At 43.7% G+C, this 18731-nt stretch overlaps 1 protein-coding gene across 1 annotated transcript in view; it reads left to right on the top strand.

The window, feature by feature from the left end:
* madd (MAP-kinase activating death domain) overlaps window positions 1-18731 on the top strand; it is a 183895-nt gene that overhangs the window by 121739 nt on the left and 43425 nt on the right. The window contains exons 11-13 of the mRNA XM_063062301.1: window positions 674-777; window positions 3935-4128; window positions 7493-7755. Of these exons, the coding sequence (XP_062918371.1) occupies window positions 674-777; window positions 3935-4128; window positions 7493-7755 (561 nt within the window). The remainder of the gene's footprint in view (window positions 1-673; window positions 778-3934; window positions 4129-7492; window positions 7756-18731) is intronic.

The raw sequence follows: 18731 nt of genomic DNA, 5'->3' as shown, positions 1-18731 counted from the left end.
ACTCCACTCACACCATTTTTCATAGGGCAATGCTGTTCTTCCTTGTACTCCGTTTGAATTACCTACCCCTTACCCTAAACTTGTGCCCTCTAGTTCTAGGCACCTTTGCTTTGGTGAATCATTTCCCTCTACCTACATTGTGATCCTCATTTTATACTGTCTGTATCTTAAAGGTCCCCTCTGAGCTTCCTTCACTCCAAGGTAAACAAACTCAGCCAATGTGATCTGTCTTCAAAACTGAACCATTCCAATCCAGACATCATCCTGGTGAATATCCCCTGCACCTGTCCAGTTAATTGTGGACTTCCAATAGTATAATGATCAGAACTGTACAAAGTACTCCATTTGTGTCCGAAGCAATGTTACAAATTTGTATTGTGACTTCCCCAAGGTTACATTCTATGCTGTGCAGAATAAAGTATTGTTTCCTGTAACTTCACCACCTTATCTAGCCATGCCTTTGAAATGCTGCCAATAAATATTTCACCCTCGAGGAAGACTTGTTGATTGTATTGTTGACTCTTCTATCAGTCTAAGGTTGTTGCCTGACCCAGATTTACACAACTATTTTGGGGAACAAATCTACTGGACTTGTACTCCTGTTCATTGACGATGCTGCTTGCTCACGTCTGCTCAATGTGTGAGATTCTGATAAGTCTTGTCTTCATTGCAGTGGGAGTGACAGTGTGGATTATAATGACTCCAGCTCTTCCTACTCTTCCCTGGGTGACTTTGTCAATGAGATGATGAAGTGTGACATCAAAGGAGATACACCCAGTGAGTAGCCAATGAGATGTCATTAACCCCATTGAACTTGATACCCCCAGATCACGTGAACCCTCTGTTCTGGAATGGTGACCATATACAATGCTAACTTGTACTAATCCTGATGTCATGCCAGTCTCCTATCACTCTTCTGTCCATCTGCACTGTGGTGTATCTAGTGGAGCCACTGCCTCGCAATGCCAGAGATCCAGGTTCAATCCTTACTTCAGCTTTTGTACGTGTGGAGTTTGCACATTCACATTCACACCCTATGACCGCATGGGTTTCCCCCTGGTACTCTGGTTTCCTCCCATATCCTATTTAGAAGGGTTGATTGGTAGGTTAATTGTCCATTAAGTTGTTCCTAGTGTGTGAATGGTAGAAGGTGGTAAGGTCAGTGTAAATAAGTAGCTAATGGTTGGTGTAGACCTGGTGGGCTGAAGAACTGTTTTTTGTTTGTATCGCTCTGGTAATCTAGTTGTGAGTAGTTGGATTTACAAGTTTGGATGAGTTATCTGTAAAAAGGAAAATATCAATTAAAATTAGCTATGCCCATGCTGGCTATGACAGAAGTTGTATTGGGGATTAGGAATATAACAAGGAAATTAAACAGTCTTCATAGCAGGAAGCATAAAAACTTCCAGAAATAATTGAAAACAGATCTAGAATAAATACTAAGTTAAAATAAATTAGCATTAGTTTTAAAAATTTGTATTGATTGGTGTCTGAAGACCAATGATGCTCATGACCTGAATCCAAAAAGTTTTTGAAGATGCTGGTGGTGGAGATGATGGGTGCTTTGGTTGTCCCTTCCAAAGCTAAATTCTAGAACAGTTCCCACAGATTGGAAGTGTAAACAGAAGAGAGCAAACAAAAGTTCAGATCAGCTTGATATCATGTTTCAGCTGTTGCACATCTCAATGATTTGGATAAGGGAGTCAATTGCACTAGATTAGATTATTAGGACACGCAGTCCTCTTTTATTGTTATTTAGTAATGCATGCATTAAGAAATGATACAATATTCTTCCGCAAACAACAGGAATTCTGCAGATGCTGGAAATTCAAGCAACATACATCAAAGTTGCTGGTGAACGCAGCAGGCCAAGCAGCATCTATAGGAAGAGGCGCAGTCGACGTTTCAGGCCGAGACCCTTCGTCAGGACTAAAGGGTCTCGGCCTGAAACGTCGACTGCGCCTCTTCCTATAGATGCTGCTTGGCCTGCTGCGTTCACCAGCAACTTTGATGTATGTTACAATATTCTTCCGGTGTGATATCACAGAAACACAGGACAGACCAACACTGAAAAACTAACAAAAAACACATAATTATAACATATAGTTACAACAGTGCAACAATACCATAACTTGATGAAGAACAGGCCACGGCACAGTAAAAAAGTTCAAAGTCTCTCGAAAGTCCCACATCTCACGCAGACAGGAGAAGGAAGAAAACTCTCACTGCCATGCCTGACCACAGTCCGACTCTGAGTTGTCTGAAAACTTTGAGCTCTGATCAGCCCTCCGACACCGAGTACCAAGTGCCATCTCTGCCAAACGATCTCTGCCTCAGCCTCGGTCGCCAACAGCAGGCAAAGCTGGGGATTTTGGGGCCTTCCCTCCGGAGATTCTCAATCGCACAGTAGCAGCAGCAGCGAACTGGGCATTTCAGAAATTTCCACATGTTCCTCTGTGCCTTTTCAGGTCTGTCTCCATCAAATCAGAATTGTGCACGGTACCCTATTTAACAAATATGATATCATTTCACCAGGGAGGCTGCGCGCGCTGCGTCGTGCTGCCATCTTCTCCTCCCGCCGATTAAAGTTTGCTGATGAAAGGTTGATGGTTTGGGTGGATAGGACATGATATGGAAAAATGGGAGTCATCTACATGAGTCAAAGAAAAGGGAAAGATTGAAAGTTATAGGCTTGCAGATGGATCTGATACCTTCGTACAGAAATTACTGAAAGAATTTGCAAGCCCAGTGAGAATTTAAAAAAACAAATAGCATGTTAGCCATCATTGCAAAAGGATTTGGGTAAAAAAAAAATTTGTTCTTGAAATTATGGACCCTGGTGAGGTTTTTCTTGCAAATTTATATACAGGTCTGGTCTCCCAACCAAAGATAAGACACTTGTGTGAAAGATGGAGAGCAGTTGATTTGTGGGATGGCATGTTGTCGTCTTGATTGTTATTCACACTGGGCCAATAGTCTTTAGAAGAATGAGGTGATCTCATAGGGACGTACATTAACAAGATAAATGCGTCTTTCTTGGATGTCTAGATCCAGGGTCACAGTCTCTTTAAGATGATGGCTCTACAGGATAAAGAAGAATTTTTTTTTATCAAGGGAGGAGAAAACCTTTGGAATTATCTTTGAAAGTGGGCTATTGTGGAAGCTCAGTCATTGAATATCAGAGGTTCAGAGAATTGAGAGTTAATAAGTTAATGCAGGAAAATAACACTGGGGTGAAAGATCAACCAGGACCTTACAGAATGGCAAAGACAAGCTTGATCCTTCTAAACACAAAATACTCTTCAGATGCCGGGTTCAAAGCAACTCTCACAACATGCTGGAGGAACTCAACAGGTCGGGCAGCATCCGTGGGCACTGCCCCTTCCCTCTTCAGTCCTGACGAAGAGTTCCGGCCTGAAACGTTGACTGATTGTTTCCACGGATGCTGCCCGACCTGCGGAGTTCCTCCAGCGTGTTGTGAGTGTTGCCTTGATCCTTCTGTTTCTTACATTCTTAAGGTGGGTGAACAAGATTGATAGATTTAATTTAACTTATTAATAAATTATTGTAATTTATGTATTTTGATGTATTTACGTGTACTACAGTCACGAAACAACAAATTTCACGGCATACTATTATGTCAGCGATATTAAGCCTGATTCTGATCTTTCTGATTCCAGTGAGCATGAAGAAAAAAAATACATGAGGTTGAGAGTGATAGGTGGGATTAAGATCTGTAAATATTCAAGTTTTCATCCAGTGTCTCAGACTTTTTCTGCTATTGGTTTCTTGGAACAGTTTTCCAATCAGGGTCCAAGATACGGTGAGGAGAGAGTTCATTGGGTATCTGCAATTGGTAGCATATAGGTGTTTTTGGGGTTTTTTTTTGAAAACGATGTCTGTATGTGTACTGAGCAAGGCCTTGTAATTGCAGATGTTGATCCTCTGACCCATGCTGCCCTTGGTGATCCCAGTGAGATAGACTTCCAGGGCTTTCAGAAAGATCAGGAAGATCAAGATGACCAGGGACTGGATAGCGAAAATTCTCTGGAAAACAATCCTCCTCGTTCAAGTTCAAGTACAACAGCAAGCAGCAGTCCCAGTACGGTCATACAGGGCATCAATCATGTGAGTGTGCTGCATGGGGACAATGCTTTTCTGTATGTCTTTGCACTAAAGCTTGGTCTTTGTATTCCTGCAAGTCCTTCAAGATTTCTGTACTTTCATATTTTTAAAATCTAGTGTCATCCCAGTTTCCTGCCACCTCCCACTTCCTTTACAGTTGCTGTCTTAGCCGATTCCTCAAAGGCTTCTGCTTCCTTGCCTCTGAAGTTATAAAAGATACATCTCCTTTACTGAGCTCTGACCCTTTGCAGCACCTGGTTACATTTCATCTCTATAGCAATACTTTCTTCCTACTTGGGGTTCTTGTGCATTCATCAGCAATTTCTCCCACTTATTTGCCCCTTACACTGTGATTTCCCTGTATCAGAATCTTTGAAGACCCCATTCAAAGTATTTTCTAGTTCTTGTATCTTTTTGCAATTTTCTTTTTGAACTCCTTTCCATTTTTTTCCTATCAACAGTTTATATCTAGAAGTGCTCATCTTCCTTAGAAAGAGGTAACATAAGATCAGAAGATGTAGAATCATTGTGGGTGGAGGTAAGGAACTTCAGGGGCAAAAAGACCCTGATGAGAATTCCAAACTGTAGCCAGGATGTGGGCTACAAATTACAATGGGAGATAGAAGATGCATGCCAAAAGGTCGATGCTGATTTTGGATCCCAAGGGAGAGAACTTGTAGAATGCCTATGAGACGGCTTTTCACAGCAGCTTGTAGTTGCGTCCACTAGGGGGGATAAGCTGTACTGGATTAGGTGTTCTGTAATGAACTGGATTTGATTATTGAGATTAAGCTAAAGGAAACCTGAGGAGTTCTGATAATAATATGATAGAATTCACCCTGCAATTTGAGAGGGAGAAGCTAAAGTCAGATGTATCAGTATTACAGTTGAGTAAAGGGAGTTACAGAGGCATGAGAGAGGAGCAAGGTAAAGTGGATTGTAAGGGGACACTAGCAGGGATGACAGCAGAGTAGCAATGGCTTGAGTTTCTGGGAGCAATTTGGAAGACACAGGTCGGTACATCCCAAGAAGAAGTAATAGTATTCTAAAGGCAGGATGACACAACTATTGCTGACGAGTAAGTCAAAGCCAACATAAAAGCCAAAGAGAGGGCATATAATGGAGCAAAAATTAGTGGGATGTTAGAGGATTGGGAAGCTTTTAAAAACCAACAGAAGACAACTAAAAGCCATAAAGAGGGAAAAGATGAACTATGAAGGTAAGCCAGCTAATAATATCAAAGTGGATATCAAAAGTTTTTTCTTATGTATAAAGAGTAAATGAGAGACGGGAGTCTATATTGAACCACTGGAAAATGACATGGAAAGGTAGTTATGGGGGACAAGAAAATAGAGGACAAACTGAACAAATATTTTGTATCAGTCCCTACTGTGGAAAACACTAGCAGTATGCTGGAAGTTCGAGAATGCCAGGACAGAAGTGAGTACATTTGCTATTACTAGGATAAAGGTGCTTGGGAAGCTGAAAGGTCTGAAGGTAGATAAGTCTCCTGGACTTTAAGATTTGGAAAAGATTTGTAGCTCGGGTTGAGGATGTTGTTGTTGAATATCTCGCTGAGCTGGCTTGTTAGAGTATGCCCGTGGTGCAAGCTAACAAGTCAGCTCGGCGAGCTACTTACCTGGACTGGATGCAGTGCTGAAAGCGGTAGTTAAAGAGGTTGAGCAGGCATTAGTCATGATCTCTCAAGAATCATTAGATTGTGGCTTAGTTCTAGGGGACTGGAAAATTGCAAATGCCACTCCACTCTTGAAGATGGGAGGGAGAGAGAAGAAAGGAAATTATAGGCCAGTTATCCTGGCTTCAGTGGTCGGGCAGATGTTGGAGTCAATTGTTAAGGATGAGATTTCAGGGTTCTTGAAGGCACATGATAAAATGGGCTGAAATCAGCATGGTTTCCTTAACGGAAAATCTTGCCTGAAAATCTGTTGGAATTCTTTGAGGAAATAACAAGCAGGATAAATGAAGAAGAATTGTAGATATTTTGTACTTGGATTTTCAGAATGCCTTTGACAAGGTGTTACACATGAGGCTGCTCAGCAAGATATTATAGTAAAGATTCTAGCATGGATAGAGCATGGATAGGCAAAGAGTAGAAATAAAGGGAGCCTTTTCTGATTGGCTGCCGGTGACTAGTTGTGTTCCACGGGTCTGTGTTGAGATCGTTTTGTTTTTAAGTTGTACGTCAATAATTTGGATGATGGAATTGATGGCTTTGTGGGCAATACGAAGGTAGGTGGAGGAACAGGTAGTGTTGATGAAGTAGGGAGGCTGCAGAAGGACAGATTAGGAGAACGAGCAAAGTATTGGCAGATGGAATACAATGTCAGAAAGTGTACAGACATGCATTTTAGTAGAAGGAATAAAAACATACACTATTTTGTAACTGGGGAGAAAATTCAAAAATCTGAGGTGCAAAGAACCTTGTGCAAGGTATTCTAAAGGTTCATTTACAGTTTGAGTCAGAGGTGAGGAAGGCAAATGCAATATTAGCATTCATTTTTAGAGGACTAGTATATAAAAATGAGGATGTAATGCTAAGGCTTGATAAGGTACTGGTGAGAGCGCACTTGGAGTATCGTCAGCAGTTTCGGGCTCTTTATCTAAGAAGGGATGTGTCATCATGGGGGAGGGTTCAAAGGAGGTTCACGAAAATGATTCCAGGAATGAAAAGCTTATCATATGAGGAGCATTTGATGGATTAGGGTTTATATTTGCTGGAATTTAGAAGAATGAGGGGGTATCACATTGAAACCTATTAAAACTTTAAAGGTCTAGCTAGAACGGATGTGGAGAGGATGTTTCCTATAGTCTAGGATCAGAGAGCACAAACTCAGAATAGAGGGATGTCCATTTAGAATGGAGAGGGGGAAGAATTGCTTTGGCCAGGGGGTGTTGTATCTATGGAATTCATTGCCACAGATGGCTCTGGAGGTCAGGTTATCGAGTGTATTTAAGGCAGAGATTGATAGATTCTTGTTAGGTCAGTGTGTGAACGGTTACAGGGAGAAAACAGGAGAATGGGGTTGAGGGAAATGTATCAGCAATGATCAAAGGACAGAGCAGAGTCGAAGGACTGAACAGTTTAGTTCTGTTCCAGTGTCTTATGGTCTGTTGCTTCTTCACCATAACCAATTATATTGTGCCCTTGACTCCTCCTGCATTACACTGTACAGTCAAATGGAGAATCTCCTCCAGCTTCCACTTTGGATTCCTAGTATCTGTAGTCGGGTTAACGCAAAGCCCAGCTTGTGCATGCACTGTCTCCTCTCCATTCCAACCCTTTCAGGATGAAGTGAGCCTTCATTAAGGTTGGGTGATTCATTGTCGTATACCTCTGGTCTGACAGGAGTCCATTGACTCGGTGGAGGCTGATGAAAAGTCGCTGACTTTCCACAACCATATCGCAGCCACGTCGATTCAGGCCTTTGCTAAAGCCAGCTTAGAGCGGCGGGAAAGTGATGGCTTGTCTGAGGTTATGGGCCGGCAGAAGGACTATGACAATCCCTACTTCGAGCCTCAGTATGGCTTCCCTACTGAGGAAGGCGAGGGTGAAGACGATCAAGGGGAGAGCTACACACCTAACTTCATTCAGACCATCAATGGAAACCGGTGAGTGAATACTTCATGTGCAGCAGCTCTTGTGAATTCAAAGTGGTAGTAGCCTATTCTTCAGGCTGTGTGTTAGGGAAAGTGGGAGTTTAAAAAGGGAATAATCAAGGATCCTGTGACATTGCAGTTCAGGGGAAGTTATAGAAAGTTGATTAAGCTAAATGTCTTCTATGTCTGCAGCAAGGACTGCCCTTAAATGAGCTTAGGGGCTGGAGGTGATCAGACCTAACTGAGGGACAAAAGCAGGCTCAAGAAATTGCCCTACTTTGGTTAGCATGTTCCCTTTTTTCAGCATCTCCTTCCTCAAGAAGAGGTGATAATAAATACCCAGGGAACATCTGCCAGTGAAATGCCAGATCCAACGAGAGTATCTAGCCTAGTTGACCAAGAAAAGTCCTCATGATGCTACATCTGGGGAATGTGCATTAACAACAATGTTAGAATCTATTCCATTGGCATCAAAATGTTCAGCATAATGTGGTCTGTGTTCTACCTTGCTAGCAAGTCTGATCAGTTCTTGAGGCAATAATCTTTGGAATAGATATTGAATATTTTTGAGGCAACGATTGACTGATTTTAGTTTGCCTTTTGGAGGTGAGGGCTGAAGGACAGGAGACTGGCACCAAGGCCAAGATCAGATCAACCATGATCTTAATGAGCAAGCTCAAGGGGCTTTATGGCAAACAGCAGCTCTATTTCCTATATTGTTGTGCTGTGCCATATACCAGTGGCTATTGCCTGGAATGATCAATAGGCTAATAGTTTGGGATGCTGTGAAGCAGTGTGGTAACTGGCAGGTTCAAAGTTCAACTTAAAAGTAAATTTATTATCAAAGTACAATATACAACCCTGAAATTCATTTTCCTGCAGGCATTCACAGTAAAGCCAAGAAACATAATAGAATCAATAAAAGACTGCACCTAAAAGGACAGACAAACAACCAATGTACTAAAGATAACAAACTGTGCAAATAGAAAAGAAAAAAATATAATAATAAATAAGCAATAAATATCTTGAACTTAAGATGAAGAGTCCTCAAAATTGAGTCCATGGTTGTGGGAACAGTTCATTGATGGGCAAATGAAGTTGAATGAATCTACCCCTCTGTTCAAGAACCTGATGGTTGAGGAGTAATAACTGTTTCTGAACCTGGTGGTGTGGGTCCTGAATCTCTTGTGTCACCTTCCTGATGACAGGAGGAGATGAAGGCATGACCTGGGTGGCGAGGGTTCCTTGATGATGGATGCTGATTTCCTGCAACAGTGCTCTGTATGGATGTGCTCAGTGATGGGGAAGGCTTTGCCTGTGATTGACTGGGCTGTATCCACTACTGTTGTAGACTTTTCTGTTAACATTGATGTTTCCATACCAACGTGTGTTGCAACCTGTCAGTATACTCTCCACCACACATTTATAGAAGTTTGTCAAAGTTTTAGATGTCATGCCAAATCTTCACAAACTTCTAAGGGTGTAGAGGCGCTGCTGTGCTTTCTTTGTAATGGCACAGGAATTTAAAGTTGCTAACCCTCTCTTGCCTCTAATCTATTGAGGACTGGCTTGTAGACCGCTGGTTTCCTCTTCCTGAAGTCAATAAACAGCTCCTCGGTCTTACTGACACTGAGTGGAAGGTGGTTGTTGTGGCACCACTCAGCCAGATTTTCAGTCTCCCTCCTATATGCTGATTCATCACCAGCTTTGATTTGACCAACGACAGTGGTGTTTCACCAAACTTGAATATAGCTTTAGAGCTGTCCTTGGCCTCAGTCTTAAGTATCAAGTGAGTAGAGCAGGGGGCTAAGCATAGGCCTTGTGGTGCACCTGTGCTGATGGAGATTGTGGAGGAGATGTTGCCAATCTAAACAGACTAGGGTCTGTAAGTGAGGATATCGAGGACACAGTTGCACAAGGAGGTATTGAGGCCACAGTCTTGAAGCTTATTGATAAGTTTTGAGGGGATAATGGTATTGAATGCCAAGCTGTAGTCAATGAAGAGCATTATAATGTACGCACCTTCTCTGTCCAGATATTCCAAGATTGAGTGAAGAGCTATCTGCTGTTGACTGTTGTGACTCTAGGCAAATTGAATTGGGTCCAATTCACTTCTCGGACAGGAGTGGATATGTTTCCTCACCAACCTCTCAAAGTATTTCATCAGTGGATTATAAGTGCTACTGGACGATAGTTGTTGAGGCAGGTTGCCACGTTCTTCTTGGTTGCTTGTATATCTGAAGTCTGTTTGAAGCAGGTGGATACCTCAGAATGCCAAAGTGAGAGGTTAAAGATATTGGTGAACACACCAGCCAGATGATCAGCACAAGACTTATGTCCTTGGCCAGGGACCCCATCTGGGCCGGTGCTCTCCGTTAGCTCATCCTCCTGAAGAGTGCACTCACGTCGACCTCAGAGACTGAAATCACATGGTCATTGGGTGCTTTGGGAGGTTGTGAAGGTCCCTCCATGTTTTGATGGTCAAAGTGAGCATAGAAGGGATTAAGTTCATTTGGGAGCATCGCCTTGTTACCTACTGTACTTAGTTTTACTTCGTATTTTGTAATAGCCTTCAAGCGCTGCCACAACTGTCGTACATTCTTCAGTGATTCATTTGGTCTGGAATTGCCACTTCACATGTGAGATGGCATTCCAGAGATTATACCTGGACTTCTTATATCTTTCTTGGTTGTCAGACCTAAATATCACTGATCAGGTCCTCAGCAGGTTGCATCTTGAAGTTCATCCAGGGCTTCTGTTTGGGAAAGACTGAATGATTTTGTGTGGGCACACTCGTCTCGACAGTGACAGCCATGGTGTATTCATTCAAATCTTCTGATGACTCCTTGAACACGGTCCAGTGCAATGACTTGAAGCTAGCCCGTAGCTGTTCCTGTGCTTCCTTTGACCTCCTCTTTGTTGTCCTTTTCTCTCATCCTTGCTCTTTAGCTTCTGCCTGTATGCAAATAGGTGAAGGACAGTCAAGTGATTAGATTTCCTGAAATGTGGTCTTGGGATGGAATGGTATGCCTTCCTAATCATAGTATGGTAGAGCTTGAGTATGTTGAGACTCCTGGTGCATATACAATTATAATTATATATTGATGATTATTGGGCAAAGATTTCATCAAACAAGAAGTCCATGACAATGATTTGAAATGTGGTGGGGATAGATTGTTTCTTGTTTGCTGACGGCATCATTCAATACCTCAAGTGCTTGCATAATGCCTGCAGTATGTAATCTGCAGTCACGATTGTGGAGTTGCTTTCCCTGGGTAAGGAGAGCAGTCAGCACTTAATCGTTAGATGTTCCAGGTCGGAGGAACAAGACAAGTTCGCAATGTCCAAGCATTACAAAGAGTATATCGTGAGCCACAGACCCCCCACCATTTGCCTTCTCTGAATCAGCAGTCAGGTCCATCCTGTGTATTAAGAAGTCCTTGGGTCGTCGTGACTTATCTGGCGTGTCCAGAGTGAGCCATATCTCCATGAAACACAAAACACAACAATTTCTCATTTCCCTCCGACACAGCAATCTTGCCCTTAGGTCCTCAATCTTGTTCTCATGTGTGACTGTACATCTGCTAACAAGATGCCAGGTAGAGGAAGTTTCATTCCCTTACATTTCAGTCATTTGGAGGCCTCCCCTCTTCCCTTTCTTACTGTACCTTTCGTTTGTTTAAAGGTGCTGTGCCGATGTATTTGAGAGCTTTATTCGCCTGAGTATATAGCAGAGTAGAGTCCCATGGAAGTTGGGAGAAAGGATAAAAAGAGCAGATTCGGACAAGGCCAGTCATTTTGGATTGCGTAGGCACAGAAAGTGTCTGTGTCAGGCCTAACCTCATCTACAAATAAAAGGTGGGTAGGCTCAAGTGGACACCATTATTCGGAGTGGCCATTGCCAGAGTGTGCCAGTGATAGAGTGTGCAGGCTTTGGCTTAGCACACTCCAGCACAGTTAAGAAGAGGCAAGCCCTTTCGTTTTTGGTATAGGGTAGTCAGAATGGAATGCTTCTCCTGTCAGATGTGGGAATTTGGGTTACCAGCAAGTTTCCCTGATGACTACATCTCCTGGAAGTGCACCCAAATTCAGCACCTGACTGACTGGATCAAGAGTTGGAGCTGGAGTTGGAAGTATTCAGGATCATTCGGGAGACCGAAGATATTATAGACAAGACTTTTGAAGAGGTGGTCACACCCAGAGTACAGGCTTCAGACAGTAGATGGGTGACCACCAGGAGAGGTAAGGGGATTAAGAAGTCAGTGCAGGGTTCCACTGTGGCCATTCCCCTCAGCAACAAGGATACTCTTTAGGATACTGCTGGGGGTGGTGCGGGTGGGTGGTGACCCATCACATCATGGCGGCAGTTGCCAGGCTGGTGATGCTGCGGCCAGCTGTGAGTCTCGGTCGGCAGGGAAGGGTGAAGTCAAGCAGTGTAGTAGTTATAGGGGACTCAATAGTTAGGGGAACAGAAAGAAGATTCTGTGGCCATAAAAGTGACACCAGGATGATGTGTTGCCTCCTGAGGGCTGGGATCCATGACTTATCAGAGCAGTTACAGGATATTCTCAAGGTGAAAGGGGTACAGCCAAAGGTTGTGGTGCATATTGGCACCAGTGACATAGGCAGAAAAAGGAAAGAGGGGTCCTACACAGTGAGTATATTAGGAAAGAGGCTGAAGAGAAGGACCTCCAAGGTTGTAATCTCCAGATTACTCCCTGTGTCATTGGCTAGTGCATGTATGATTGAGTGGCTGCTGAGATGGTATAAAGGGCAGGGTTTCGAGTTCTTGGATCATTGGAACCTTTTCTGTGGAAGGAGTGTCCTGTGCAAGAGGGATAGGTTGCACCTCAGCAGGAGGGGAACCAGTTTGCCTGGCCAGGGTTTGCTGGCAAGCACTCTGTGAGCCACATGGAGAGGATATTGATGGGCTCACAGAGTGCATCACTGTTTACATCAACTTCTGTGTGGACTGCAGTGTTCCGACAAGATCTGTTCTTTGTTATTCAAATAACAAGCCATGGGTAACAAAGGACATTAAGGACATCCTGAACGCTAAAAAGAGGACGTTTAGAGATGGAAATAGGGAGTTGCTGAGGACAATACAGAGGGACCTGAAAGCCAGGATCAGGGGGGCTAAAGACGGGTACAGGAGGAAGCTTGAGTGGAAACTGCAGCAGAACAACATGAGAGAGGTCTGGAGGGGGGTGAGGACCATCACTGGGTTCCGGCAAGCTAGCAACAGAGGAGCTGAAGGCAGTGTGGACAGGGCCAAAGAACTTAACCTGTTCTTTAACAGATTTGATATTGTGGCCCCTGCCCATCCCCCACATGAGTCATCTGTTGTCAGCCCCCAACCAACACATATTCTACTCTCCCCTCCTACCCCTCCTCACAGTCCCCCACCCTGCTGTCATGACTATACCCCTTCCCCACACGAAACCACCACGGTGGGCTTCACAGCTGAACAGGTGAGAAGACAGCTGAAACGTCTCAACGCTGCAGGACCGGATGGTGTCAGTACCAGGGTGCTCAAAGCCTGTGCCCCTCAGCTATATGGAATACTTCGCCATGTCTTCAACCTGAGCTTGAGGCTCCGGAGGGTTCCTGTGCTGTGGAAGACGTCCTGCCTTGTCCCTGTGCCGAAGACGCCGCGCCCCAGCGGCCTCAGTGACTACAGACCGGTGGCATTGACCTCCCACATCATGAAGACCCTGGAGAGACTTGTTCTGGAGCTGCTCCGGCCTATGGTCGGGCCACACTTAGATCCCCTCCACTTCGCCTACCAGCCCCAACTAGGAGTTGAGGATGCCATCGTCTACCTGCTGAACCGTGTCTACGCCCACCTGGACAAGCCAGCGAGCACTGTAAGGGTCATGTTTTTTGACTTCTCCAGTGCGTTCAACACCATCCGCCCTGCTCTGCTGGAGGAGAAGCTGACAGCGATGCAGGTGGATGCTTTCCTGGTGTCATGGGTTCTTGATTACCTGACTGGCAGACCACAGTACGTGTGCTTGCAACACTGTGTCTGACAGAGTGATCAGCAGCACTGGGGCTCCACAGGGGACTGTCTTGTCTCCCTTTCTCTTCACCATTTACACCTCGGACTTCAACTACTGCACAGAGTCTTGTCATCTTCAGAAGTTTTCTGATGACTCTGCCATAGTTGGATGCATCAGCAGGGGAGATGAGGCTGAGTACAGGGCTACAGCAGGAAACTTTGTCACATGGTGTGAGCAGAATTATCTGCAGCTTAATGTGAAAAAGACTGAGGAGCTGGTGGTAGACCTGAGGAGGGCTAAGGTACTGGTGACCCCTGTTTCCATCCAGGGGGTCAGTGTGGACATAGTGGAGGATTACAAATATCTGGGCTGGCTGAATTGACAATGAACTGTACTGGCCAAAGAACACTGAGGCTGTCTACAAGAAGGGTCAGAGCCATCTCTGTTTCCTGAGGAGACTGAGGTCTTTTAACATCTGCCGGACGATGCTGAGGATGTTCTACGAGTCTGTGGTGGCCAGTGCTATCCTGTTTGCTGTTGTGTGCTGGGGCAGCAGGCTGAGGGTAGCAGACACCAACAGAATCAACAAACTCATTTGTAAGGCCAGTGATGTTGTGGGGATGGAACTGGAGTCTCTGACGGTGGTGTCTGAAAAGAAGATGCTGTCCAAGTTGCATGCCATCTTGGACAATGTCTCCCATCCACTACATAATGGACTGGTTGGGCACAGGAGTACATTCAGCCAGAGACTCATTCCACCAAGATGCAACACAGAGCGTCATAGGAAGTCATTCCTGCCTGTGGCCATCAAACTTTACAACTCCTCCCTTGGGAGTGTCAGACACCCTGAGCCAATAGGCTGGTCCTGGACTTATTTCCTGGCATAATTTACATATTACTATTAATTATTTATGGTTTTATTACTATTTAATTATTTATGGTGCAACTGTAACGAAAACCAATTTTCCCCGGGATCAATAAAATATGACTATGACTATGGCTATGACTATGCTACTCGGGGGAGTCTAAACTAGTTGTGCAGGGGGCTGGGAGCCGAATCCCCAAGTCAGTAAGGGAAGGATTAGACCAGAAGATAAATGTCAGGAGAAGTATTCAAAGGCAACATCGAAATAACAGTTATGATGGGTTGGATAGTTTGAAGTGTGTATATTTTACTGTAGGAGTATTATTGGGAAGGGTGATGAGCTCACTGCATGGATGTTGTAGTTGTTACTGAAACTTGTTTGATAGGGGCAGGAATGAGTGATTCGTGTACCAGGTTTTTGAAGTTGAGAAAAGAATGCGTGGAGTTGTACTACTAATCAGGGACAATACCACAGATGCACTTAGACACCGAGTCCATTTGGGTGGAGCTCAGGAATACGATGGGTGCAATCACATTGATGGGATTGTACTGCAGAACCCCGAATAGCCTCTGGGACATTGAGGAGCATGTATGTAATCAGATTAAGGTAAAGTGTAAAAATAATAGGGCTGTTGTCATGAGGGATTTCAACTTCCCTAATATAAACTGGGACTTTCTTAGTGTAGCTTTCTAACTCTACTCCTCATCTTTTTTTTCCTCCAGTCCTGCTGAAGGGGCTTGGCCCAAAACGTCAACTGTATTCTTTTCTATAGATGCTGCCTGACCTGCTGAGATCCTTCAGCATTCCGTGTGTGTTACCTACTTAATGTAAGGTGTTTAGATAGGGCTGAATTTGTTAAGTGTGTCCAGGAAGATTTCTTAAATCAGTATGTGGACAGTGCAACAAGAGGAAGAGCTGTACTAGACCTGGACCTGGTAGTGAGCTTGGCTTGGTGACTGACCTTACATTAGATGAACGGTTAGGGAACAGTGACCACACTCCTTGTCTTTCAGGATAGATATCAATATGGTCCTTGTGGGAGAGTTTAAATTGGAATAGGGAAAATTATGAGGGTATTAGGCAGGAAATAAGTGTTAATTTGCAACACTTTTCTTTGGCAAGATCACATCAAACACTGGGAAGGTTGTTAAAGTTCAATTGCAGAGAATACAGGATGATATGTTCCTATTAGAATGAAGCACAGGGATGGAAAGATGAGAGAACCTTTGATGTCCAGGAAGGTGATGAATTTAATCGAGAAGAAAAAGGGAAAGTATGTAAAACTTCCGAAGTCAGTCTCATACGAAGCATGAGGAAGATAAAGAAGCCAGGAAAGAACTAAAGAAGGGAATTAGGAAAGCCAGGAGGGGCCATGAAAAGTCCTTGGCAAGTAGGATTAAGGCATTCTATACATATATCAAGACTAAAAGGATAACTAGATTAGAGGGTGGGACCACTCAAGGATAAAGGGGAGAACATTTGCTTGGATGCAGGATGTGAGTGAGGTACTTACCAAGGAAAAGAATATGGAGGGCCAGGAGATCAGTACTGAGTGTAAAAATACCTTAGTATGTTTAGAGGTCAAGGAGGAGGGACTGTTGGGCCTCCTAAGGAGTATTAAGGAGGATAAGTTCCCAGGGTCTGATGGAATTTTCTCCAGGTTATTGAAGGAGGCAAGAGACGAGATTGCTGGGCCCTTGACCAGTATCTTTGTGTCGTTGCTAGCAACAGGTAAGGTTCTGGAGGACTGGAAAGTGGCTAATGTTAGACCTCTATTTCAGAAGGGAGCAATCGAAAATCCTGGGAACTGTAGACTGGTGAGTTTCGCATCAGTTCTAGGGAAATTATTGGAGAAAATTTGTAGGGATAGGATGTACCAGCATTTGGAAACCCGTGGCCTAGTTAGGGAGAGCCAGCATGGTTTTGTGCGTGGCAGGTCGTGCCTTACTAACTTGATTGAGTTTTTTGACAAGGTGGTGAAAGAGATTGATGAGGATAAAGCAGTGAATTCCATCTGTGTGGATTTTAGTAAAGTGTTTGACAAAGTCTGTCATAGAAGGCTAATCCAGGTAATTAAGATGCATGTGGCAAATTGACTGAATTCAGAATTGACTTGCACTGAGGCTACGTCCACACTACGCCGGATAATTTTGAAAACGCCAGTTTCGAGTAAAAACGACAGGCGTACACACTAAGCGTTTTTCAAAATATCTCTGTCCACACTAACACGGATATTTGGGCGAATCTCCTCTACTGGGTAAGCGCAGGACACACAGAAAACAAGTGAAGAGGAAATGGTATACCTAGTGCGCGTTTGTCCAGTTACAGAGCAGAAAAACTTCAAAAGGAATTGCTCTTGGCTCTCGCGCAGGAGGACTTAAAACAAAAAAAAACAAATACTGGAGCGTATGGAGGCAAATGACAGGGAGTTCACAGACAGTATCACCTGGCTGACGCCGAACATTGAAAAACTGACTAACTCTGTTGCATTAATAAAGCACCTTGTTAAATGTATAAAACATGTCTGCATCAGTGTTATCTTGTATTTCCATACAATGTTACATTAGGCTGTTAGACATCTATTGTCAGAGAAGTACTTGCATAAATAGGTAAACCACCTTCATACAAGCAAGGACAGAAAACAGGGCAAAGTGAGTATACTTATTTATTCAGTAAACTATGGGTCGAAGTATTTGATGAGTACATTTCTAATTCTCCTGGTTTCAGTCTTGTTGCCGTCTGTTCTGAAATTGTTAGGTTATGTGGGGGGTTGCGTTCAAGAAAACATGAAATGCCGCGCTGTGGCCATCTGTTCCGGCACGTCATGACAGCGTTTTTAAATAGTCAAAGAAGCTCACTTTACAATTTAACTGTCACGCCGTTCACACCAACTGCGCGTTATAACAGCCGTACGGCAGTGCTTGCGCAGTACCAAGCAGAAGTAGAAAAAGCATTGTTGTTGTGGTGTTGTCATGACAGCGTTTTTTAAATCTCTCCGTTTACCCCATACACACTACAATGGATATTAGGCGTTTTCAGATTTATTCACTCTAAAGACTGTTACTGAAAATTTTCGTTTTTGGGGGATGAAAACGCTGCTTTAGTGTGGACAGAGGGTCAAAACGAAGAGAAAAAGCTTTGTTTTCAAAATTATCCGGCGTAGTGTAGACGTAGCTTTAGAAGACAGAAGATGGTGGTTGAAGGAACTTACTCAAAACTGGAGTTCTGTAATTAGTGAAGTTCTACAGTGATCTGTGTTGGGACTTATGCTATTTCTGATGTATATAAATGACAGATGAAAATGTAGATGGGTGGGTTAGTAAATTTGTGGATGATATCAAGATAGGTGGGATTGTGGATAGTGTAGAAGACTGGCAAAGAATATAGCACAATAAAGACTAGTTGCAGATATGGGCTGAGAAATGGCAGATAGAGTTTAAATCAGATAAATGTGAGGTGCTGCACCTTGGTAGGGCAAATGCAAGGTACCCCGTCTAGGCTTGACGCTTTCTGTGGGTTTTCTTCTGAAGGATACACTCACATCTGCCTCAGAGACTAAAATCACACAGTCAGTGGTGCTGCAAGATTTTGTGAAGGTTCCTCCATGTTTTGATGTTCAAAGAAAGCATAAAAAACATGGAGCTCATCTGGGAACAAAGCCTTGTTGTCACCCCTGTTACATGGTTTCACTTTGTAGGAGGTGATGGCATTCAAGCCCTGCCATAGCTAAATAGCATCTTTCAGTGATTCAAGCTTGGTATGGAATTGCCTCCTTGTATGTGAGATGGCTTTCTGGAGTTCATATCTGGACCTCTAGTATTTTAGAAACATAGAAAACCTACAGCACAATACAGGTCCTTCAGCCCACAAATTTGTGCTGAACATGTCCATACGTTAGAAATTACTAGGCCTACCTATAGCCCTCTATTTTTCTAAGCTCCATGTACCTATCCAAAAGTCTCTTAAAAGACCCTATGGCATCCTCCTCCGCCACCGGCAGCCCATTCCACACACTCACCACTCTCTGAGTGAAAAAACTTACCCCTGACATCTCTTCTGTACCTGCTCCCTAGCACCTTAAACCCGTGTCCCCTGTGGCAACCATTTCAGCCCTGGGAAA

This window comes from Mobula hypostoma, chromosome 11, assembly GCF_963921235.1.
Source record: "Mobula hypostoma chromosome 11, sMobHyp1.1, whole genome shotgun sequence".
Taxonomy (NCBI): domain Eukaryota; kingdom Metazoa; phylum Chordata; class Chondrichthyes; order Myliobatiformes; family Myliobatidae; genus Mobula; species Mobula hypostoma.
Note: the sequence above shows the minus strand (reverse complement) of the source record. Positions and strands in the feature narration are given on the sequence as shown.